Source organism: Sinocyclocheilus anshuiensis, unplaced genomic scaffold (genome assembly GCF_001515605.1).
Source record: "Sinocyclocheilus anshuiensis isolate Anshui unplaced genomic scaffold, SAMN03320099.WGS_v1.1 scaffold1081, whole genome shotgun sequence".
Lineage (NCBI taxonomy): Eukaryota > Metazoa > Chordata > Actinopteri > Cypriniformes > Cyprinidae > Sinocyclocheilus > Sinocyclocheilus anshuiensis.
Window position 1 is genome coordinate 335,838 of NW_015555831.1, and position 27,132 is coordinate 362,969.

Genomic DNA, 27,132 nt, shown 5'->3' on the forward strand with positions numbered 1-27,132 from the left:
AGCATACATAAAGGTCAGGCAGCATCACATCATTTCCTGTCAAACAGGAAGCAAGCCCTATAATAAGGGTGACGGTCAGAGCAGGCAAGAAACATGGATACAGTTTCTCTGAAATAAAAAAACACAGCCGCCTTTACTCTGCTTTCTGTTCTTCAATCGAACTATTATTTATATAACATATATTTATTGTATATGTGTTTCCATTATGTGCAGCAGAACCCTCAACACTGAAAGCTTTTTAAGCCTTTTCACTGTTTAATCCCTCACTGCATACAGGGAATTTAAAACTGTAAGAGACACAACTTGATAGGGTTTAAGTGTTTTGCATAGGCCCCAATGGGTCATTGCAATTTTCAAAATCAAAACTGTTTTGCTGAAATATGGATATATGAAATACAGGGGGGGGAAGCAGTGACTGCATACTAATTTGCGGGGACATGGAGAACAAAAAAGTCCGAAATTCAGAAAGAGCTTTATTGCCAAGCATGTTTACACACATAATGAATTTGTCTTGACGTCAAGAGCTTCCAGTGTAGAAGAAAGTACAGACATACAGACATGATGCATTACACAGTAGAGATGAAATATAACACTAATATAAGAAAAACGTAAAATTAAATAATGCAGTATAATACAGGGGTAGAAATATAGAGAAAAACATAAATAATTTTTAAATGCATGTACAGATATGTTATTTACAAGTGTACAGTTTATGTAATTTACAAATGTACAATTTTCATAACAAACCTACACATTATTAGCTGTTTAATAACATAGTCAGCTCAAAGGCTAATGATACCAATTACTGTTATATGTCTGACGCTGTACAAAGCGATACATAAAATGCATTACTATTCTGCTACATGGACACTGTATAATTCACTCTTCCTCTTCTTCTTTGGAGTCAGCTTCTGGTTCAAACATACATGGCTGAATGAATGCAATATTGCTACTTGCCATTGTGATTTTACAACTTCAGATAACCGGGTGAAAAGTAGAGCAGGTGTGATTGAGTGGAGGCGGGGCTAATTTGCATATTCATGAATCTGCATACACTAAATGAGGTAAGGGTAGAGTTACATTTAAGTCATTTTAAGGCATGAAGAAATTATTTGCACAGGAAAAAAAAAACATTTAAATATGTCATTTTGATTATCAAAGGTGCGTTTTAGGGATAAAATTAAATTAGTGACAGCAGAGGGACTTTACAAATTAGTTCGAAGGAACGTATAAAGCACGGTTTTTAGATAAATGCATCAAAAAATTGTGTTTGTGTTAAAGGTCAGGTTGACCAAGTGCATCTAAGAGCTACGTTGTCTTCGGCAATAATAATAATAATAAATACATAAATTAATATATTATCCTATAATGCTGATTTATGTTTGTGCTTGCATATTTGCCAGTCCATAAATTATACTTATGAAAGTACAACTTATTCTACATGTTTTGACCCTTCAGCATGAATGGTTGTTCCTTCATCTTAAATCAGACTCCCTGCCCAATAAAGACTTAATATTTGCAGCCTGAACATATAATATGCCAACATTTACATTTTAGTTCCCAATCAGCAATGATCTATATGTAGATTTGTAGATATAGAACATATTTGCATCTATTTCCAGCTACCAATTATTCATGCATGAACTCACAACAGTAAAAAACACATTAGCAGGTGATGCACCAGGAACTGAAAATAAGTGAGAGAAAGCAGAAAGGCCACAATCATATTGACACTATGAAATATTTATGATGTTTGATAATGCATCCCAAATGTTTTATGTAGTGTAAACATAAATGACAAAAAGACATGCAATAGCTAGTCTCCACTGAAAGTTCAAAATATCCTCTTACCCACAAACATACAAGCAAAACACAAACCACATAATGAGACACATGTCTAAAGGACATCATTAGCTTTAAAAAACAATTCTGAAAACAAGGCCTAAAAACAATTACTCATGTGAGTGCTCAGTGATAAGGCTGGACCATAAAGGACATGAAAGCTTTGTGCAAATACATGAAAATCTAAAATGCTATAGGAACAAAAAACTGTACTACTTTTTAAATAAAATGTCAGAAAATTGGAAGTGAAACTGAAAGCTGAATCGACGTACTGAGAATGGGGTCTCAGTCATTTCCCATATCAGAAAGAGGAAACAGACAGTGCACAAGTAACCAAATGTGTTAAATAAATGCACAACATAATTAACACGAAATGCACTACAGATTCTGTTGAATCCCTTATTGGATTGCTTTAACATCTGTTGACCAAAACAAGCGTTCATTCCTCTTAAATAAACCAATCTTGGCGATTCAATTAGATGTGCAGTTGCCCACCAATCTAACGAATTATTTATTTCGTGTAACATTTCGGCCTTTACAATGAGGGAGAAGCACCAGTTCTGGCATTCGATTCTGCTGCATTTGCTCAGTGCGCATATTTTCCCCCCAAATCTGCACTAAGCAGAAAAACCGTCTCTTTCAAGAGAGGAGAGTGTGAAATGAGATCAGGACACTCGCTGAACCGGGTGTGTGTGAGTGAGAGAGAGAGCAAGAGAGATGAAACCGTCAAATCCTCGTCGTTCACCTTTAAAATACATCACCGCAGTGCTTGCGTGTTGGAGCTTGGCTGGCGCGCGCATCGGAAGGGCTCGCTGCACCATTGCACCTGTTCTCGAGGTTGCAAATCACAGGAAGTCGCTGTGCAAAAACGGCGTATTAGTCGAGCTTACGGTTTAGGCTGAAAAACGTCAGTTCGACAAGAATTACCCGAGAGCGGAAAAGACCAGACAGCTGTCAGACATCGCTTTGTTGTCGGTGAGTTTCATTCGAGAACGCTGTTTTTAATGCGAGTGACACCGACTGCCACTGATGCAATCGGCACGGAGACAGTAGCGGCGTCCTGTAAGTGAAAAAGGATGCGCTCGTTCGCTTCTTTGTTCGTTCGGTGACTTCGTCCTGTTCCGGTTGGCATTGCTGAAATGTAGCAGGCAATGATTCATATCGTCGTCTATTCAGTGCAAGCAGCCTTTGTTGTCATATAAACGCTCATTTTATCGTTAAGCGATTTGTTTAAGCGTTGATGAGTCGGAGGCAGGCAGATTATTAACACTGCTCTGATTGCGCTGCCCTCTTTTTAGCGACATTTGGATGCAATTTAGTGCATGGATGCTCATAGGAAAGAAACGGGACATCAGCTCAAAAACGATGCGGAGAAAGACATGATCTATTCAGGGCGGTCCTGGGGTCAATGGATATTTGGGTTTAGCCCAGACATCTGTGGATGCGTGTGGAGCCATCCATTGATTAAATGTTGGAAACATAAGAAGGACCATACTTTAATGTTGAAAGTTTTAATGAAATAGGTGAAACAATAATGGCTAAAGCTAAAAAGCACACACCAGTCTTTAACGAAATAGGCTTAGAATTGTGAAGGGAATGAAGGATTGTGGATTTACACAACTTTTGATGTTCATTGCATAATAATGATTTTTGCAAGAACCCCAGATGGCCTCATTCATGTCAAATATTTTGATTTATGTTTTTTTTAAGTGCTTTTTACATCTGACCAAAACGACAACACATTATTTTAGTGTCTTCATGGCAAGCCAATTTATCCTAAAGGTTCCAGCATTATTGGTCATAATTCAGTTCTGGCTAATGCAAATTTAGATATATAATTTAGAATGCAGTTTTGACTAGGGGTGCATCAATTTGTCATAGGTATGTGTTTTTTTGTATTTTTATTTTGTGTTTTTTTTTTTTATATTGTTTAGTTAGCATGTTAGTGAAGTATGGACATGTTACACTGATTTAAATTAAGAAAAAAAAAACATTGCTTGTATCGGATGGGCTGATATGCAGAATTCAGTTATCAGAATATTTCTTTGTCTCAGTTGACTTCCTTTTTTTAATTTTAGAGACCTACAGTTGAGTTTTCACAAGTCTAATTCAAGAGCTGTCTAATGATGTTAAGACAAAAACAGTCACATTCAGGTTATTCTTAATTTACTTAACTTGTAGATATCTGTAATTTAATAAGACTAGTCAAAATTAGACTGTAATTCTATTATAATCTGTAATTACAACTAGTCATTCATTTTTGGCTAGTCAGAATTATATTCGTACTCATCAATTTAAAGTTACAGATATCTAAAATTATTACATTTGGTGAGAATAAAATAGTAATTGTAAGATCTTTACAAGGTTGGAATAGCATTATAGATATCATCAAATTCATTATTACTAGTAAAAATGTACTTAAAGACTTCTGCGATAGTAATTCGTACTAGTCAGAATTGCATCTATTCACAAGCAACTCATTATGGTAATTGCATCTCATGAATATTAATTGAGGCTTTAATAATAAGCCAGGCGAGAAAGTGGGCAGTGGATGAGGCCAATAATGCGTTAAAGCAGTTGCAGAACATTACCATTGAATTTCAAAGCGTTCTCTGTATCTCCAGGAGTCAGATCACAGTATGGACTGTACTATAGTATTTTGTGTTACATGGAAGATGGATGGATGGAGGAATGTTGAATATGTTGGCTAAATGCCAATATCCATAAATGACAATGTCTACCTTCAGCAAGATTTGAAAAGAGAAAGAGATGTGTAAACAGTTTGTTTTGCATTTGATGAGGAGTAAAAATTTGGTCGCAGAGCTTTATAATATAAATTATGACTTAAGATGCCATTTTTACTAGTCAAAAGTCATCAAGTCATGATTGAGATTAAAAATGTCACTGCTTTCACTGCTAAAATGTATATGTTTGTGTCTGTAGTGTAATTCAAACTGGTGACATTAAAATACAAAACTGCTTGCCATACTTTTTTTTTTTAATCATTTCCACAGTGGGCACCATAATAATTCAGATTATATTTAATTTTGTTGCAGAATAAACTACATGCGCCAAACTTTATGTGACACTACATCTCATACCTTAGAACTCTTAATGATTATTATTTATCAAAACAAAAGTCATCAGGCATGTGTCTGTGATATTAATCTTCCTCTTCCTCTTCCTCTTCCTCCTTTCCCCAACAAACCAGAATGCAGAGATAGAGATCCTGAAAGAGGGTGTGTGCAGGAGCAAATAGTAAGGCAAAAATCATGCAACCTGGACTTTAAAAACTTGGCAAACAATGTTGCATATTTTATGAGTACTTTCCGATGTATTGGCAAAGTTTGCAGGAAGCCCCCTCCTCCTGTGAGCAGAGCAGCTATTGTGCAGGTCTGCTGGGTGGATGTGGTCTGATGTACGCCATAGTCTCTATGCTATTTTTGACTGAAAGGAAGTGTATAAAAATAAAAACGGTTTTACCTTAGCAACCACATCATGTTTGCGCTGACGTTTAAATAGGCCTGTGATCCCCCCGCCCCCTTGTTGCAAGACAAATGTGCATTATTTGTTAGATACATGCTTGTGTGTCAGGTATTACATGCCCAATTACACAGCCACATGTACAGTATACATATAACATTGAAGTTCTTACATGGTTTTTGTTGTTGTCATTGTTTTTAATGTGAGCAGTCCCTGTTTCCAAAAGAGCCTGCTTATGCAGTTCAAATCAATTGTATTTTAATTTGGAGGTTCACTAGAATAGACAGCTGGATTAGACATTCTTAATCTTTTTGGTAAGTGATAAGACGGCCCAATCAGCTGTGTGTGTGCGTGTGGCTAATAAGTCTGCATGTTTTGTGTGTCTCTGTGTGAATGAATGGCATGGTTTTGTCTGATACACAAACTCAAACACATGTGACGCTCATGGTGTTTTCAGCATCTGCGTCTCACTATGTGAGGACACAAACACTTCATCTCCAGAGCTGCTCTGCGAGTCACTTCACAATCTTTTCACTGTGTTATTTGAGAAAAATACTGTCAAATACACACTGAAAATCAAAGATATTCATGACAACCCATCAAAATTAAGGTTTGGTTTAACTTGAAGAAATTATGACACAGATATAGGTATTGCTTTTGTATACTAAAATGAACTTCCTAGAGTAATAATAATAATAATAATAATAATAATAATAATATTAGTATTTTTAAGGAATATCATAAAACCAAGACATTTTTGTAACACTTTACACTAAGGTTCCATTAGTTAATGTTAGTAAATGTATTAACTAACATGAACAAACAATGAACAATACATTACAGTATTTATTAATATGTGTTAATGTTAGTTAATGAAAATACATTCATTGTTCATTGTCGTTCATTGTTAGTCCATGTTAGTTCACAGTGCATTAACTTATGTTAACAAGCACAACTTTTGATTTTAATGTTTTCGTTTGACATATTTGTTGTTTGGCATGTTTACATTTCCAAGACATTACCATCTGTGCCAATACTCGCCAAGACAAGTATTTTGACCAAATTCTGAAGTGTATTCGATCATTCAGATGTGTGTCCATATTACTGCAAACGCTCTTCACAAAACACATGTGCACAGAGCTAATTGCTTTATGCTTAAATGGATCACTGAATGTGCAGCACGTTTGTCTCTTATGGTACTCTCTGCGCTTTATTAGTTGGGAAAAGAGGTTGCTCATTTCCATCTTCAGCATTAAAAACAGTACACAGATTGTAGTTTTCTGCTTAGTGTCGGATTGTTAAACCTTGTCCACATGACAAAAGTCTGACCACTTTTAATATAAGAAGTAAGTGATTGTTTAAAGTCAATCAACAAACCACTCTAATATAAATAACTTAAAGCAGTCGTTCCAACTAATAGCCGCACAGATCAATGCAGAGTACAGTGTAAGTGGTTCAGCAGATTTTACCACAGCATATAATGTACTGCCATGCAACACAATGTCATTTAGAAAAAATGCAACATCTATTATCACGTACAAACTAATAATAACCTGTTTCATTTTGTTTCAGGAATACAGTGGAGGATGCAGCCGTGGTCTCTAAGGGCACAGATCTTGTGGTCGGCTGTGAACGGAGAGTCACGAGGCGTACCTGACTCAGAATAAATCAGACTGGGAATCCAATTTCAGTCAGTCCACATACAATCATAGTCATTCTGCTGGATGCTTCCTCTAACATTAATGATGAGAGTAATCCTGTATGTTAGACCTTAAGATGTTTACCGAGAGATTGAAATCATCTCTGGAGCCTGTGCGGCTGTTATTTTATTCCAAGGCAGAAGGTTGCGCTCAACCCTTCTGAATATTTTAGTGAATGAGGAACCTATTGAACCGAGCTCTTCTGGCAGCACTGGAGAATTTCAGTGTTCATGGCTAGAACAGAAACATTTATGTTGGTCACTTGAGTTCCCCAAAAACTCCTTATTCACACAGATGCAGTATTTTGGTGGGGAGGTGTAACAAAAGGGACAAGGGCAACTGAAAAGTGAGAGCTTCCCACAACTTCAAATCATGCAATCAGACGATCTTTTCATCCGCAAGTTCCGCAGGCAGAGCCCACGCCCGACCCTAGCGAGAGTGAACTTTGACCCCAAGCAGGATGGTGGTAGCATGCGGACACGAGTTGTGGCAGAATGGCCTCCTAGGAGAGAGGGAGAGGGAACAAACAGCGAGACTGTCACACCCAGCGCAGCTGCACTGAACCTGAGAACGGTAGGTCGTGGACACATAATGCAGCGCAGCAACAGTGATGTCACCCTTGGAGATTTGGATTCAGTGGGGCAAGTAGGGAGGAAGTTGCTCCGAGTAGGGGTGGACAAATCTGGGACTGTGGGGCCGGGCGATTCCCTCCACCGAGAGTACGGAAGCCTGTCCTCGCTAGAAAGACAAACCCAGATTGTAGATCCCAGTTCGGAAGATCAAGTTGTTCTCAGTCCCAGTGCCTTGCGCTTCAGAGATCCGTTTGTTCTTCTGGGTCTGCAAGAGGCACCTCCTGAAGTGGACGGAGAGTATCAAGGAAACTGTGCTCCAGCAGCAGACACGTCAAAACCGGTCAAGCCCCCCAAACCAGAGGGGCTCGGTAAGAAGGCCAAATCGTCCCCTCTGCAGGCCCCTCAGTTTTCCTGTGACCAAGTCCCAGGTGGTGCTTGGGTGCGCAATTTTGCACACTATGACGTACAGAGCATTCTCTTCGACCTGTCGGAGGCTGCAACCAATCGGGACAGCATTGGACGCAAGAAGAACATCACGTCCGGTGCGTCAGCTGCCTCTCAACTCCGTCCACTTTCACAATCCACGCCTTCCTCAGTTTCTCAGGGTGGAGGGGGCGGCTCAGGAAACGGGACTGGCTCGGAAGATGTAGAGCAGTCCTTGCTGGATGAAGGAGATGGGAACGATAATGATCTCCTGCTCAGCTGTCCTCACTTTCGGAATGAGATGGGTGGCGAGGAGAGCGTGGGGCTCAGCCTGCCGCGGGCCGGCAGGCACAGGTGGAGGAGTTTTCAAAGTCCCAACAATGCTGTGTCCATGTTAGAGGAGCCCAGGGAGAGCCATGTCCAGGCACAGGGTAAAAGTAACTACTTCATAGAGCATGCAGACCTTGGGGCTCGATACTATCACAAGTACTTTTACATGAAAGGTGAGGGTGTGTGTGTGTGTGTGGCAAAGCATGTTTGCACTTTTTGAAGAAACATATTGCATACTCATTTTCACTGCTTAGTCTAATTTACTCTCAGAAACATTTGCAAAAATCATACTTTTATGGGTACAACAGCTTGTCACTGGGCCGGTACCCTTTAAAGGAACATCTTTCCACTTTATTTACTCCTAAAAGGTTCATAGTAGTACCTTAAGGCAGGGTTTCCCAATCCCGTTCCTGGAGATCTACCTTTCTGCAAAGTTCAGCTCCAACCCTGATCAAACACACCCAAACCAGCTGATTAAGATCTTCAGAAGCATTTGATTATTAAAGACACACCTTAAGGGGTACTAAAACATAAATTATTACTACTCTAAGGTACTCATAGGCACCTTAAAGGGTCCTTAAGGCAGTGGTTCTCAACTCTGGTTCTCGGGACCCACTGCTCCTCACATTTTGTATGTCTTTCTTGTCTGACACACTCATTTACACTTGGCATTAACATGCGACCTGTATCCGGATGTTGTCCACATACACATTGAAAAGACAAGTGTAAACGTGCTTCTGATTGGAATGTTATTTAAATATTGCACGGGAAAGAGAGATCCGATCGGTTATCCAGATAGAGAAGTCACTTGATGTTGCCAAGTGTAAACGCGCCGTGTCCTGATTGACTGATGATCCGATCTGCTTGATCGGATCATGCCACGGTGATCGCATGTTAATGCCAAGTGTAAACGCATCCTCAGTTCAGTTCATGGAGCTCTCTCCTAGCGAGCTGCTGATCTGAATCAAGTACGTTAAATAAGGACGATCCGTGAAAACAACTAAACAAGCAGTATTTATGCATGCCAGGCCAGTAGTTGGCGATGTCTTTTTGTAAAGAGACACTATGCATCTGCGCACATACACATTCCTATAGACTGAACATGTAAAATGCATGCGCATGACGTCACCGTTTTCATAAATTCACATTTTCATAGTTTACACAGAGATGATAATGGTATAATTTTCAAAAATGTGCACTTTGAAAGAACATTTTCAAAAGTTTGTGTTTTCAGGCCTCCAAAACGCAGTTGTCGTGTAAATGAATGGCCAAAACAAAAAAAAAAAATTCTGTTATTAGTTGAAAACGGTGTTGTGTAAAGGCTAAAGTATACTTCGGTTTTTACGCTTAAACGAGGGTCCGCATACAGTACGCGTGATGCAAATTTTGTCATCAGAATAGTACGCACGTATTGTATAAGCACCATCTGATTTTTGTAACTGTGCGTACTTTGTATGCGCAGGTCACACATGCGCATTAACTTGGTTTTGCACTACTCACTTGTTCCACAAGTTGGCAACATTAGCCCAGGCCATTGTTTCACAGTAGAAAATGAATCTAAAGAGATGAAACAACAACAAAATAGCAGAGACTGCAACAACAACACACGGCTACATTGAAGAGCGCTCGTGTGAGGGGGTTATGAGAGAGAGAGCAGCAACTTTAGTTTTAAAAGAGTACAAAGACATTTATATCGGTCATAACTTCTGGAGAAAAATAGTGCAGACACAAAGATGAAGCTTTCTAGAGTGCATATGTAGACCGTCTGCATTCGCGTACACCTTAAATGGACTATACTTTGAAAGGCTACGTGTACAACGGTGCTCGTACACGTAAAAAAAAAAGGAAGTATACTTTGGCCTTAAACAACCTCTCGGTTCAGTTCATGGAGCTCTTTCCTAATGAACTGATGATCTGAATAGGTGCGTTAAATAAGGAAGACATATGAAATGTGCTGAGCAGTGGGTCACGAGGACTGAAGTTGAGAACCACTGCCTTATGGGCTACTACTATATAGAGTATTACAACTCCAAGGTACTTGTTTTTTTTGTTTTTTTTCTGTACACTACTCTATTACTACTCTGAGGTACTAATGTGCACCTTAAAAGTAAATAACTTATTTGCCCCTAAAAGGTTCATTGTAGTACCTTAAGGGTTACTTCTACATACTGTGTTACTGTACTAATATATACCTTTTAATGGTAGATAAGGTACAAAGTCTCTAAGCCCATGTGATAAGCTGTCATACTCCTAAATAGGCCTGGGCGATAAAACGGTATCGATATTTATCGACGGTACACCTTCTTCGATAACGATAGGATTTTTTTTTTCGATATAGCGCACTATGAGTGACGCAGACAGCACACGCAAACATGAACACATGCTGAAATGAGTGCTGTACCTGCCTGTGATGAGGAGATTGTAAATAAAGAATGAATATTAGTCAAATTTAAAATAAACATTTGCAATGTTAGGTGTGCGTCAGGGAGCGTCATCAGTGGCACGCGAGATGCGGTGATAATGATGTAAGTGACGTTGTAGTTTAATGTTTTGTTAGTCTAGCCCACGAGACGCGCCGGTGCTGCGTTATTCATTCAAAATATTAGAGAAATATAGAAGCTCAATGCGGAGAAGATCTTGATTAGGTTAAAAACCTAAACCAAGCCATTCACACAGAACGCATATTCTGTAGTGCAGAAAAAGTTTATTGAATGACATTCAAATGGCCTGTTAACACAAAATATGTGTTGGGCTTAACGAAATGCAAATTCACCCACAACAGTACAACAGATGGCGCAACAGTCACCATTCACATTCAGTGCTGTGAGTTGTTCAGAAGAAGGCTGTCAGTCCCTAACATTTCGTTTTAGACTTGCTTTTGTGCTCCACAGACTAAAAAAAATTATTGAGATACTTTTCAAGTTAAAATGATAGACTTTTGGGTCTGCAGTGGTCAGGGAGACTGTCTGTCCAGATGAGCAAGCAGTGCCTTTAGTTAGATGTGACGAGGGGCACTCTGTCCTCCTCTAATCATGGCTTTTTTTATTTATGACGTATAATTGTGTACGTATATTTTTTTAGACAATGTATGCATTACTGCAGTGGTTCTCAATCTAGAGGTGCGGAGAGTACAGATCAGCAATTTTGATGACTCATTCTGCACTTCAAAGTATAATCAGACTTCAGATTTCTCAAATGCCAGGGTAAGATTGCAGAGGATGCAATGCACAAAATTACAATCTTTTTATTTACAATATTTATTATGAATTAAAATTACTAAAAGTAGTAATAGTTGCCTATGAAATCTAAAAGGGGGGAATATATTAGACTTCATTTTTTTTTTTGACTGTCCGTCCATCTGTCTGTCTGTCTTGAGCTCTGAAAAGGGCTGTACTATGAAGTTAAATGAAGTCTATACCTTGATGCTCTGATGTCCAAGCGTCCCAATAATTTGCTATTTAAAAGCAGTGTAGAGTTGCAAATGTTGAGAAAAAAAAAACACTTTGGATGTTAAGCTCATAATACAGGTGGAACAAAATTGACCCAGACTTTTGACACTATCATACATTTTGTACAGTGGTTTACCTGTAATGCATGTTTGTTCATCTCAGTCGTGAGCCGTTAAAGGTTACAAAATCATAGTTCCTCTTTTTCTAGTGGTCAGTATTCTGGTGTTTGTTTCTCTTGTTGTCACATTTATTTATTTATAGCATTTCGTATGAATTGTTAAAACCTTCATTTCAATCTTTTATTCCAGACCATCAGAATTTCTTTGGCATGGACGAGCGTTTGGGGCCGGTGGCCGTCAGTTTCCGCAGGGAGGAAAAAGAGGGATCAAGTGGGTCCCAGTACAACTACAGAATCATTTTCAGGACCACTGAAGTAAATATAAGACTCTCTCACACACAGAAGTCATCGGAGAAGATTTTGAAACATTTTCACCCATTAATTTAAAGGAACTATCTAATATTTTTTAGCATTTTTATTTTTTCCTTGAGGTCCACTTATAATGCTTTACATGTCTTCTATAAACAATGGTCAGAAATAAGACAATTTTCCACCCACTCCCTGCTTTTGATTTTGTTTGAAATGAATCAGAGATGATCACTAGAATGTTTTTACTCAAATGTCCCCTTTCGTTTTATTATTTTTTAAAAATCAAAATTAGAACATTACATTATTAATCAATATTAATTTTAAATTTTTTTTAATTTCTGAATGCAACACTACATTACATTGGTATAGACAAAAAAAATGTTTGCATATGTGTTTTTGTTGAGTATCATAATTGATAAATCAGGCTTTTTATGGTTCTTATATTATAAAAGAATATAAAGCTGAAAGAGGATTAAAAAATACCTACATTTTATTCAGAGGCCCAAACTGAGAAAAATACCAAGTCCTGTCATGAAACTCTAGATGGCACAGGCTATGGGTCCTTAACGTAACTGATGATATTCTTAGCACTAAACGACTTGTCACAAGCTGATTGGTTCCCGTTGCATACGCAGCCAATGAGCTTGCTGCTTTACATTTAAATGGCTGATTAGCATTCGCTTGAGCATTGCAGCGTGCTTTCAGAGTTACTCTGAAACCCTCCACCTTCCCCAGCTCCACCTGTATAGGTCTGCTATGGGTTATTTTATATGCTATTTGTGCTGCAGCAGTATGTCTTAAATACTCACAGCACCATATCGGCTTATGTATTGGCAGTAGCAAGTTCCTGTAATACAGCAATAACTAGGGCTGTAACGATTAACTGCGAGCCGGTTGAAAATCGATTCAAATCGGTGACGATTCAAATCGGTTGAGATGCTAAACAAATCGCAATTCAGTTAGGGGTAGGAGTTTATATGAATGTATGTCTGAGGGGAACTTACTGTCTTTTGGTGCAGCTGGTTTATTTGGTCTAAAAGTAAGATGAAATTCTGACTTGTAAATCAATGCGATTCTGATAGCTTGTAAATCAATCTACATTACATTATCGACCTAAGGGGGAAAATAAATATAAAAATAAATATATGATATGACCCCTTTAAGTCTACATTATGTCTTTTGCACTCATTAATTAATTGGTCCCTGCTGTTTTCCTGCAGCTGAAGACCCTGAGAGGTTCGATCCTGGAGGAGTCGGTTCCCTCCGCAGCGCGCCACACCACACCACGCGGCCTTTCGCCCAAGAGACTGCTGGAGTTTATTCTGCCCAATCTCAACCTACATTGCCTCAGACTAGCCTCCACATCCCCTAAAGTCAGAGACACGCTCCTCAAACTGGACGAGCAGGGGGTAAGAGATGTTATGTTGAGCTGCTTTCTGTAGTTCTGCAGGACTGACAGCTTGTGTTTACAGGTTACTGATAGGCTGCTAGAAATATTGATGTAACTGACATCTTAAAAAATTATATTGTGAATATATATATAGAGAGAGTTGGTGCAACTCCTATTTCAAACACAAAGTCACATGAACTGGCTTGACAAGTACTGTTCCTCAATGCATTTCTCCTCTTCTCTGCCTTGCTTCCTATTTTAGTAGTCTAATGAACCTGGTTGACTCTATGAACTAGTTGACTCTATGACGAATTGCTTTTGCAAAGTGAATGATACATGCATCTGATAAATGCACTGACAAATAGATAAATGTAAATGCATTTCCAATCAGACTGTAAAATTTAAATGTATATACCTTGTAGAAGCATATGTATATTTTTATATATGCTTTTGCAGTTATGCTGTTACTGCACCTACACTTGTGCATACAATGTGAAACTGTTGCATGCACTACTGTTGTATGTATTGCTATAACTGTTGTATGTATAACTGTTGTATGTATTGCTAATGCTATAGCAAGACTGCTTTTGCAGTTATGCTGTTACTGCACCTACACTTGTGCATACAATGTGAAACTGGCTTAATGACAAAATGAGGAAGAATGATGTTGTGTGTGTAAAAATCAAGTTGGAGAAGTTACTGTAATTTCATCCTTGTTAATGTGTGTTTTATGTGTGTGTAAAGTTGAATTTCCAGCATAAGGTGGGCATTATGTACTGCAGAGCAGGACAGAGTACTGAAGAGGACATGTATAACAATGAGAGCGCCGGGCCAGAGTTCGATGAGTTTCTGGACCTTCTTGGAGAGCGAGTACGACTCAAGGGCTGGGAGAAATACAGAGCTCAACTAGACACCAAAAGTGAGACCAAAACTCAACATGCAGTCAGTCTTCATACAATTGCACCATAGTACAATAGTATTAGTGTTATCGCATGTGTTGTATGTAAGTACGTTGTAATTACAATATTGTTTATTTTTCTTTTTTATAATTGTTCCATGAAAAAATAAATGTAAATTCCCATATTTTTTGCACATAAACTTGGTGTTTATATTTTGTTCACAGGAATAAGTGACATTTTACAATATATTTAAACAGAAAACTCTTATTTACTCTTATTCCTGTTTTTACTGTATTTTTGATTAAATAAATGCAGGCTTGGTGAGCATAAGAGACTTCCTTCAAAAAACATTTTAAAAATCGTTTGAACAGCAGTGTATATGCAGCAAATAGAAAGAAAACTGTACAGAGAGTGACAATAACAGATTTTGATTGGATGTGTGATAGTAGTGTTTGTGTGTTTATTTGCAGCTGACTCCACTGGTACACACTCACTGTATACTCGCTATCAGGATTACGAGATTATGTTCCATGTCTCCACCATGCTTCCATACACATCCAACAATACACAACAGGTAATCTACACAACCCTAGAACGTCCCATTAAAACTGAGCACCACTTACACTCTAAAAAATGCTGGGTTAAATACAACCCAGTGCTGGGTAAAATAGGGACAAACCCAGCAATTGGGTTGTTTTGACCCAGCGGTTGGGTTACTACCCAGAAGGTTGGGTTAAACATTTAACCCAACCGCTGGGCCAAAACAACCCAATTGCTGGGTTTGTCCCTATTTTACCCAGCACTGGGTTGTATTTAACCCAGCATTTTTTAGAGTGTACAGTATATCAATAGCACAATCATATGAATCAGCAGTAGGATATGCATTGGGATCTCATTTGCATGTGCAAATCTCCTGGTGTCTCCCCTTGTGCAAAATAAATATACTTTAGCATACATTTAAAAACCGTACTTTTTGCAGAAATAGTGTACTTTAAAAGAATATACTTAAGTGTGAACTGAATGTAGTGTTTTCAGACTCATAATTGCATGTTAATTAGAATTAAATGGAAATGTATTATAGTTTAATTGTATATTAAATGCAGTTAGCTGAACACTATAGGCTGCTTTTTTGACCAGCTTAAGTATCACTTAAGTACATATTTACATGTAATTTCATAACTATGTTGTCTATGAAATATGGCTAAAGCACTGCTGAATGTACTGACAGGCATGTATGATAAATAAAATATACTTTAATGTCATTTTAATTCAACTTGTATGTTACGTATTTAAATATATTTGTAATTACACATTTGTGATGATGAATCTGCAATTTAGTACATTTAAAAATATATTAACTTTAATTGTAATATGGAACAACACGGTACAGTTAAAAATATAATAGTACTTTGCATGTTCTTTAGTATGTTAGTCAACACGTCAAAATAAGTGTACTTCTTTAAAGCATCAAGATTGTTAAAACATAATGATTTAAAATGCACTTTAAAGAAAAACTTTTTTAAAAGTGCTTTAAAAGTGTACTTAAGTGTGTTAAGAAACAGTCTATTTTTAAGTCACTTAAGTGGCCTTTTATTTCATTAATACTATATTCAAGTAGTTTTTTTTAAATATACTTTTTTAGATTTGAAAACACTACAAATGCACATTCAGTAGAATTATGCACACTTCTTTTTCACAAGCGTCCGATGGCTTCAGTATACTGCACTTTTCATTTAAGTCACTGCATTTAGAATTTAAAAGTCTATGTTTTTTTCTCTATTTCTCTTTTAGTTGCTGAGGAAGAGGCACATAGGGAATGACATCATCACTATAGTCTTCCAGGAGCCAGGTGCTTTACCCTTCACCCCCAAAGCCATCCGTTCTCACTTTCAGCATGTGTTCATCATTGTCCAAGTACATGAGCCCTGCACCGAAAACACCTATTACAGGTAAGAAAGCAGACAAAATGTGCTGAAGGAAAAGAAAACGTTGCAAATAAAAATGTTAATAAAATTTTGTAAATAAAATTAAACGTGTCTTTATCTCCACCCTTCTCAGAGTTGCAGTAACTCGTTCCAAGGACATCCCTCTCTTCGGTCCTCTCTTCCCTAAAGGTGCACGCTTCCCACGTTCTCCTGCCTTCCGTGACTTTCTCCTCGCCAAAGCCATTAACGCAGAGAACGCGGCGGAGAAATCAGAGAAATTTCGCTCTATGGCCACACGTACGCGGCAGGAGTACCTAAAAGACCTGGCGGAAAACTACGTCACCACAACGCCCATTGATTCTTCCACCAAATTCCCCCTGCTGTCGCTGGGCGGGAAGCGCAAAGAGAAGCTGAAGGGAGCGAAAGGTGCAGAGCTTCACAGCGCAGGTGCTTTAGTGTGGGCCGTTACCGTCGTTCAGGGTGGCGAGAACAACGGTCTGAGCCTGTCCTGTCTGCTCGGCGTATCGGCGGAGTCGGTCGTGCTCATAGAGCGATTCACGCGAACCGTCATATTCAACTGCAGCTGCCGCGATGTGATCGGCTGGAAGGCTGTGACTGAGCCTGGAGCTCCGGGTGGCCCTTCCCTGGATATCTTCTACGAGAGAGGCGAGGCGGTGACTGTCATGACGTCGGAAAGCCAAGTTGAGGATATTAAAGAGGTTATCCAAAGGCTGGAGGTGAGATTTAATGTATATGTGAAAATATTGGAGTACATTTTTACAAAAAACTACTATTTCAGTCTTTCTACTTCAAATTTCATGTTTAATAGAACGTGTTACTTGCTGTTTATTTGTACTTAAAGGAATAGTTCACCCAAAAATTTAAAATTGCTGTTAATTTACTCACCCTCAGGCCATCCATTATTTTTTCTTCAGTAGAACAGTAAAGAAGATTTTTAGCTGAAACCGTGGTCCTTGGTGATTCATAAAATGCAAGTCAACGACTACCATCACTTGATAGTCCAAAAAAGCATATACAGGCAAGACAAAATTAATACACGTAGCTCCCGACGATATATCGAGGTCTTATGAAGCGAAACAATCAGTCTGTGCAAGAAACTGAACATTATTTACAACATTATTACCTGTAATCCAGAGCCTCAGGCAAACAGTCCAGAGTGATGTCCGATTCACGAATCATTCTTTTGAACCGGTTCTTTTTAGTGAACAGGACAAACCATTTCACCAAATCGCACTGAACCGTCTGAATCAGTTTGCGGCTCGAGCAGCACAGCTCTACAAGTTACTCAGTCAAAACTCACTTTCGGATGCCTGACAGTCACTCCGACTCAAAATGAGCCATTACAGCATCGCATCTGATCCTCTGATTAATTAAATTACTCAGCGCTCCAGTTCTCCAACAGTCACTGAACTGAGGAGGAAACAGTTCGGCTCGGACCGAAGGCTGATGAGCCGCTAATATGCGCATGCGTAAACGTAAATAAAGGTGAGCTGATGAAGACAAGTTTATATGATTTAAACACGTAAAACATCCATATTTTACATCAATATTGGGTGTTTTAATTATGTAATTGTGCATACGTTACATCATTGCATGTTTACATAAACGAACTGGTGAATCAGTTATTTGATCAAGTTAACTGAAACGAACTATCCGAAATAACCAGTTCGCGGAAAAGAATCAGACTTCCCCGTTTGCCTGAGGCTCTGGATTACAAGTAATATTGTTGTGAATAATGTTTATTTTCTTGCACACACCGATCGTTTCGCTTCATAAGACCTCAATATAATGTCAGGAGTCATGGGAGTTAGTGAAATTGCATTTGCAAATTTGTGTCCTATCTCAAGTGTGGAAAGATTGTCCATCCCTTTCCAGAATGGCAAAGCCTTTTCTACCACCCAGGTTTATCTTGCAGCAATAGCAACCTGATATGTGCAGGTTTATGAAAGTTGATGACTATTAAATTCTTGTAAGCCAACGATTCTAGTATGAGATCTGTCCGTGGTCCTGAAAGCACAGTCTCAGCCGCCATTCAAGTATGTACAGTAAAATCAAATAAATAAAAAAAAAACAATCTGTTGTATCCCTAAAGGTGTGATTTTTGCACATTCTGGGAATTTTCCTCTCTCTGTCGCTCTGTTGCAGAGAAATGGGTGTTACATGAGTAACCTAAAGTTATTTTTTCAGGGCCTTTTATACAACATAAAAGTGGTAAAAACAATTCAGATGCAGTTTATTTTAGTGAATTTCCCCAGATACTTTTATTGATTTATACTGAAGTTATTTATTTATAATTAAAACATCTAATGCAAGCTTATCATATTTGCCTTGTTTGCAAAACATCTTCCCTTCACTTCTCTTGAATTTAACCCTATAAAGCCCACAGTATCATATTTGATACTCAAATTATTAAGGCCTCTAAATTATTAACATAATCAAAACTTGGCTGAACCTGTTGTACACAATCTACTACTTCTTTCATGTGACTGACCTTTTTAACAAGTAAAAGGCCTTTTAGTATAATTGTACAAATGTATACCTTCAGCTCGGGATTCTACTGTGAAATCTGTGATTATCCAGAAATCATTTTGTAGAAAAAAATCATATTAAAATGTATCAGTATCAAATCTGATCATCAGGCTTTTGAGGAACGTTTATTTGTTCATCTCTCAATCATCAGTTTATTGCATTGCATTATATGTTTTGATCATCAAACTAAGCATTTAAATATAATCTTACTAAGATATTATTTGGAGATATGGAGTGACAACTGATATTTAGCCTATATCATTTTATGTAAGTATCTGCTGTACTGTTTGATTCACATTACAAGCTACCAACATTTCATCAACTTTTGGCCATATAAAAATCAGCATCTGCACCAAATTTTTGCTCAGTTTGAGTCTTTGAATAGAACTGAGCTGTTTTTACCTCCATATTATCACCGTATAATACTATATGAGCCATAAAAGCCTGATGTATCAAACATGATACTTAACAATAGCATATTTTTCTAGTGTCTAATGGTTCAATAAACTGTTTAATTAAAAAAACAAAAACAATTCTGACTACTATTTCATTTGGCAGGCTTTACAGGGTTACGACTTGGATCTCTTTGTGATATGCTGTATGCTGTTTTAACATGATGCTCCTGTACTTCCCCACAGCTGGTGACGCGAGGCTGTGAGGCGCGTGAGGTCATTCCCCTGCGGGACGGTGTCGGCCAGCCGGGCTTCCTGATGAGCGAGGAAGGCTTTGTAACGGAGCTCCAGCGGTTCGGATACGCGGAGAGTGGCGGCCTGCAGCTGGGGGCTCGTGTGGTTCGTCTCTGTGGATTCCTCCAGACGAGAACGGAAAACCACGCAGGTAATAGAGGTGACAGGTTATTTGTGTGTCAGAGGAAGTGGATAAAATGGGGGGATGACGTAAAAATGCATACACTGCAGTGATTTTGAGAGAAAAGTGGGCTGACGAGTTAAAAATAGTAAGCAGGGAGTGGAGGATGGAGTATTGTTGATAATGTAATTAATGATGGTAAATGTAATGTGTATCCCGTTCAAAACCACCACTAAAAAGTTTAAGGTTGATAAGGATGTTTTTTTACGTTTTTGAAAGAAGTCTCTTTGCTGCCCAAAATGAAAGCCAATTTTTGGAAATTTCCCAGAATTAAAAAATGTAATTGCAACTTTTTACTTCACAATTCAGAATTGCAAGGTACTGTATAAACACAGAATTGCAAGATATAACTTCAGAATTCTGACTTTTTTCTCAGAATTCTGAGTTTAAATCTTGCAATCCATTTCTGACTTTTTTTCTTAGAATTCCCAGTTTACATCTCATAATTCTTTTTTATTTTATTTTACATTTTTTGTTTATTTTTATGCCACGGACAAAAAAAATTGGTAGTGTGACCTTTTATCTCACAATTTTGACTTTTTTTTTTTTTCTCAGAAATGTGAAATTGTGAGATAAAAAGTTGCAATTACCTTTTTCATTTTTTTTATCCCGTGGCGGAAACAAGATTCCATAAACCAAGGCTGAATTTTTTCGATCAAAAATACAGTAAAACAGTAATTCTTTGAAAAATTATTAAGATTTAAAAGAACTGTGTTCTATGTGAATATATTTTAAAATTATATTTATTTCTGTGATCAAAGCTGAATTTTCAGCATCATTACTCCAGTCTTCGGTGTCCCATGATCCTTCAGAAATCATTCTAATATGCTGATTTGCTGCTCAGCTATTATCAATTATTATTTGTGCTCAATTATTAATATTTCTTATTATTGTCAATGTTGAAAACGTTTTTTGTTTTTTAAAAAACGTCAATGTTTTTTATGCTTCATATTTTTGTGGAAACCGTGATACATGTTTAAGGATTCTTTGATGAATAGAAAGTTCAAAAGAACAGCATCTATTTGAAATAGAATCTTTTGTAACATTATAAATGTATTTACTGTTACTTCTGAGCAGTTTAATTCCAAAAACGTTGTATTTATTCATTTATTTAAAGACCCTAAGCTTCTGAACGGTAGTGAAAATAATTAGGCTGACAAAATAAATTGTTGTGGACTGACAATTATTATAATGCCTCATCTATCTATATATATTTGTACTTATGCATTTGTATTGTATATTTTTTTATATATGCTCCCTAGGGAGGGAAACAGATGGATAGAGAGAGAGAGGGAGCAAATGAATGAAGGACAGACCTCATTCTATTGACATGAAAATGTTTTAGTCAGTGTTTCACCAGCTGGTCAAATGTCATTCAACTCTCATAATGCTTATTGATCCAAACCAACACACACACACACACACACACACACACACACTCACACACACACACACACACACACACACACACACAGACACACACACACACACACACACACACACACACAGACACACACACACACACACACACACACACACACAGACACACACACACACACACACACACACACACACAGACACACACACACACACACACACACACACACACAGACACACACACACACACACACACACACACACACAGACACACACACACACACACACACACACACACACAGACACACACACACACACACACACACACACACACAGACACACACACACACACACACACACTGACACACACACACACAAAACTGCATTTTTTTCAAATCCTATATACAGCGACTTACTCAGCATGATTTATGTAAGTCTTTGATTATATAATATACTTCAAAAAAGAACACCAAAATAGCAGCATTGATCTCTTCATCCATGACTAACAGTGAAATGCGTACGCTGAAAAAAATCAGCTCAAACTTTGTTTGTTGTTCTTCACGTTCTTTTCCCGTTGTTCTTGTGCTTGTCTGAGTTCAGGAGTTTCTCTGAGCTCTACCAGAAGGCCATCCAGGACGCGGAGAGCAAATCCGGAGAGGGACGGTCAGGCGAGGCCTGGGTTCTGGATGACGATGAAGAAGTTGAGGTTGATGGCGGCGGAGGAGAGAAAGAGGAGAAGAAAGAGATTGAAAATAAGACGTCAGACAGTGAAACTCTAAAGCAGGAGCTTCTTGGAGAGCAGATGGGATTTCCGGAGCCCATGGAAACAGATTCGCTCCTCTCTCCACCCAGCCTGCCTCTCTTACGGGCGACTTCCCTGCAGGACAGCATGAAGAACCAGAGCCCTGAAGTCACCCCCGTCTCTCTCACACGGAGCTACTCGCTAGAAGGACACGCTCCGTACCAGGACATCATTGAAGGGTATGCGGTTCTGTCTGTTCTGTTGGTCTGCTTCTGATTTCACTCTAAAAATGTCCTGTTTACTCCTTAACAAACAGATTAAATCAGGGTCCAAAATTATCTTTCTGCAACCGTTATTTTACTATTATTTATATGTTATTATAGTTTTTATTAGCGTTTTGAAGTAGGTTTTATTTTTGCATTTTCAGTTGGCATGTTAATTATAGTGTAAGTAGTTTTACAATGACATTTTTATTTATTTTTGTTATATATTTGTCTTTAATTTATTTTTATTTTATTTTTTATTAATTTTAGTATTTCAACTTATTTTATTCCAGTTAGGTTTTTTTTTTACACTAAAATTATTAAAACTACTTTTTTTTTTTAAGTTTAATTACTAAATCTACTACATTTTTAAAGATAATTTTAAGTGTTCATCTAACATTTACAGGATATTTTCTTTTATTTTAGCTTTATTTTAATTCACAAAAACAATTTTTTTTTTCATTATTTTAGTTTTAGTTAACAACAACAATAACACACTTGGACTGTTTCTTAACTTTAAAAAGATACACTTTGTAATAATTACAATTTTACATCAAAGTTTAGTTAAAATACATTGTAAATCTGTTGTTTTAATAATATTTTGTTGTGCTTTAAAGAACTACGTTTTTAGGGAACATACTAAAACACCTGTAAAGTACTTGATTATAATTTTAACTTTAGCGTTATTAAATATTACACTATAAAGTTAGTATGTTTTAGATGTACTAAATCACAATTTCATTATTTTAAATGTGTAATTACAAATAAATACATGACACTAGTTTCGATAGAAATGATAATAAAGTATATTTTAGTTTATCATAAATGCTTGTCAGTACATTCAGCAGTACTTTAACCATATTTCAAAAAGACAATAGACATAAATTTAAATTGCAATCCATTTTCATCAAATTAAAATTAACATGTAGTGTCTGAAAAATCACATTCAGTTCGTACTCAAGTTTATTTTTTAAAAATATATTATTTCCATAATAAATACTCTTATTAAAGTATGCTAAAGTGCACTTCTATGGTAACCAAGATTATGCACGACCCCTTTAATTGGAAAGCGTTCCTATTTATAAGCACAATAACACATTTTATTTCATTCAAAAGTAAAGTAGTATTTTGGATGCTGTAAAATATTCTCTTTTATGTATTCTGCTTAACTAATGTTTCTCCTCTTTGAATGTGTTTGTCTGTCAGGCATGTATATGATAACGTGGGGCTGAAAGCAAACAGACACATCTATGAAAACCCTGGAGAGCTTTGGGACGAGACCCCTGACCTCATTCTGGCAGTCAAACCCAAAGTGCCTCTGGAGCAAGAGGAACAGGTATGTCGTTTCATTATGAGACTATATAGTTTTCCAGCTGATGGGAGAGCGTATTGAATGAACTGAGTGTCAGGAGCTGTCAGCCTCTTCTTTCACACAGGCACATTACTTTATTGACACAAACCGGTGCGAAATGATTTTGATTTGATTCAGGAATGATTTTTTCAAATTCAGAATAATTCAATTCGATGCGTTTCACAATGAGATTCAATTCGAGTTCGTTTAATGATTTGATTCTGTATTTTTTAAAGTGCATTGATAGGTTATGTAAATGCTTCTCCTAATGTGTCTTAGGTAAGAAAAAGACAAACTAAGATTGTTTTTTGCATCAAAGTCACTAGTCACTTGCTAATCATGCTAGCAACATGCTAATCATGCTAGCGGCATGCTAGTCACTTGCTAATCATGCTAGAAACATGCTAGTCACTTGCTAATCATGCTAGCAACATGCTAGTAACATGCTAATCATGCTAGCGACATGCTAGTGACTTGCTAATCATGCTAGCAGCATGCTAGTCACTTGCTAATCATGCTAGAAAACATGCTAGCGACATGGTAGTAACGTGCTAATCATGCTAGCGACATGCTAGTCACTTGCTAATCATGCTAACAACATGCTAGTAGCATGTTAATCATGCTAGAAATATGCTAGCGACATGCTAGTAAATAAACGCTAGTAAATAACGCTAGTAAATAAAGTCACTAGTCACTTGCTAATCATGCTAGCAACATGCTAGTAACATGCTAATCATGCTAGTGACATGCTAATCATGCTAGCGACATGCTAGTGACTTGTTAATCATGCTAGAAACATGCTAGCGACATGCTAGTAACGTGCTAATCATGCTAGCGACATGCCAGTCACTTGCTAATCATGCTAGTAACATGCTAATCATAATGCTAGAAACATGCAAGCAACATGCTAGTAACCTGCTAATCATGCTAACGACATGCTAGTCATTTGCTAATCATGCTAGCAACATGCTAGTAGCATGTTAATCATGCTAGAAACATGCTAGTAACTTGCTAATCATGCTAGCGAAATGCTAGTTTCTTACTAGTCATGTTAGCAAACATGCTAATCACTTGCTAATCTTGCTAGCAACATGCTAGTAACATGTTAATCATGCTAGAAACATGCTAGCTACACGCTAGTAAATTGTTAATCATGCCAGCAATATGCTACTAAAAGGCTAATCATGCTAAAAACATGCTAATCATGCTAGAATCATGTTATCATCATCTATATGATCTATCTAAATGTTCAAACTTCAGGCTATTACAACTGCTAACTGCTTTAAGTCTAGGCTTCTCAAGCCAACCTAAAGTTTGTCTTGACGAACTTTTTTATCTAAAAATAAAAAATATCTGAAAAAACAAAAACATGCAATAAAATTACTATAATTAAATTAAATCTAAATCATTATACTAAAATTAAAACTAATTACTATAATAAACTATTAAGAAAGTATTCCATATTCCATTTAAAATAAGAAGAAAAAAAGAAGAAAAAATATATTTCCATGAGTTTTCTTGGTCTGGAAATAGCAATTTAAAATTCCCTGTTATTCTGTGAATCGTTGTTTCAGTCAAGAATCATGCTAAAATGCTAAAAATCGTATGAAGGTCATTTTTAAACCAGGGTAAAAAAATTAAAACAAAAAAAAAATGTAACTGAAATAAAATCAAATATTTAAAAAACTTACATATTTTTTCAGCAATTTTTTTCAACATTTCGCATTTTCATTTCATTTAACTTGAGTACTAAAATAACTAAACCTGAAATAAAAATTAATAAACTAAAACTAAAAATTATAAAAACTATATACATATGTACATATACATAATATACACATATTTAAGAAAACAAACAACACAATCAATTTACTTAAGCTTTAACTAAAATTTAAATTGAAACAGAAAATATTAAAATACAAACTAATTCTAAATATTAATAAACTATAATAAAATATTTTTAAGTCAAGCGCACTTAGGAAAGTATTCCATTTTTTTTTTTTTTTCCATGAGATTTCTCAGTCTGGAAACATCACATTTAACTATATATATATAAATATTGAATGATATTTTACCAAATCATGATTAATTCGTTTTTTAACGTTTTAAATAGATTCTCGACCAAAACAAATGATTCATGATTCAAAAATCCATGTTCCAGGATTGATGCATATGCATCGGCATAGATACACCAAGAAAACAAGTGAATCATTACACGCCTAACGATGAGGCTTAGTTAAAAACAATATTAAGGGCATTGACACTTACAGAAGAGCACAATGCATTGAAGCACCTGAATCATGGCATGATGTGCTGCTGTTGTGCTCAGTATCTGTCTCCCACACAGAGGGCATCTGATGGATCCGCTTGTGTAACTCTCTGTATTTGGAAAGTGATTGCTGCTTTCAGAAGGGTTTTAACTTCTCAGATCCGTCTCCCACACTCTCTCTCTCTCTCTCTCTTTCCTTCCCTTCTGTTCCTCCCATTTCATCCTTTCCCTTCTTCCGCTTATAAAATCACTTTCTCTCACTCGCTCTATTTCCTGCCTTTTATCTACGCATTGAGTAATAATTATGTGTTGATGTATTTATTAGTTAGTTCGTTGATTGCTGTGATGAGTCTTTTGTTTTTAACTCAGTGTAAAGCTTTTAATGATACCAAATTTATCAGTAATTATGTATAAATTAAATTAATAAATATACTTTTGGTTTGCATCCATTAAATAAAATTCAAACGAACGAACGGACAAACGAATAAATAAATAAATAAATGTACTCAGTGGGACAAAAGAGAAAGTATGATCAATGTGACAAGAAAATGCAGGAAATATTTATTTATTTGATTGTTTTGAGTCTCTTTTTTAACTCTGTGTAAAGCTGTCTTTTAATGATACCAGATTTATCATTAATTATGTATAATTTATATATATTGCTTTTGGTTTGCATCCATCAAATAAAATTAAAAACAATAAATAAAACGTGTAATTATTACTCAATGCACTCAGTGGGACAAACGAGAAAGTATGATGAATATGATGAGAAAATAGAGGAATATTAATTTACTTATTTATTTAGTTATTTATTTGACTGACAGACAGATTGATTGATTTGAGTCTTTTGTTTGTAAAACTTGTTTTATTGATGCCAAACTTATCATTAATCATTTTTTGGTTTGCATTAATAAAATAAAATTTGAATGAATGAATGAATAATACTCAGTGAGACAAAAGAGAAAGTATGATGAAGGAAACATTTTATTGATTACTTGGTTGTTTTGAGTCTTGTTTTTAACTCAGTGTAAAGCGTTTTTTTAATGATACCAGACTTATCATGCGTTAATCAAATAAAATTCACATACATACATATGTACATACATATATACATGGAATTAATGATTTAAAGAACCTTTAATTTGTAGCATTTAATTCTCTGTATTACACTTTATGCATAATTGCTACACTCTAAAAAATGCTGGGTTGTTTTAACCCAACTTTGGGTCAAATATGGACTAACCCAACTTTTGGGTTAAAAATGTAATTGAAA

General features: G+C 36.7%; 1 protein-coding gene across 1 annotated transcript in view; it reads left to right on the forward strand.

Annotated features, from left to right (window-relative positions):
- The first annotated feature begins 2,468 nt into the window (after window positions 1–2,468).
- Window positions 2,469–27,132, forward strand: part of LOC107675412 (signal-induced proliferation-associated protein 1-like) — a 41,512-nt gene continuing 16,848 nt past the window's right edge. Inside the window, 12 exon segments of the mRNA XM_016469731.1 lie at window positions 2,469–2,817; window positions 6,898–8,523; window positions 12,108–12,232; window positions 13,447–13,635; window positions 14,361–14,535; window positions 14,986–15,089; window positions 16,307–16,464; window positions 16,574–17,177; window positions 19,629–19,799; window positions 19,802–19,827; window positions 21,835–22,215; window positions 23,446–23,575. Of these exon segments, the coding sequence (XP_016325217.1) occupies window positions 7,398–8,523; window positions 12,108–12,232; window positions 13,447–13,635; window positions 14,361–14,535; window positions 14,986–15,089; window positions 16,307–16,464; window positions 16,574–17,177; window positions 19,629–19,799; window positions 19,802–19,827; window positions 21,835–22,215; window positions 23,446–23,575 (3,189 nt within the window). The 5' untranslated portion in view covers window positions 2,469–2,817; window positions 6,898–7,397.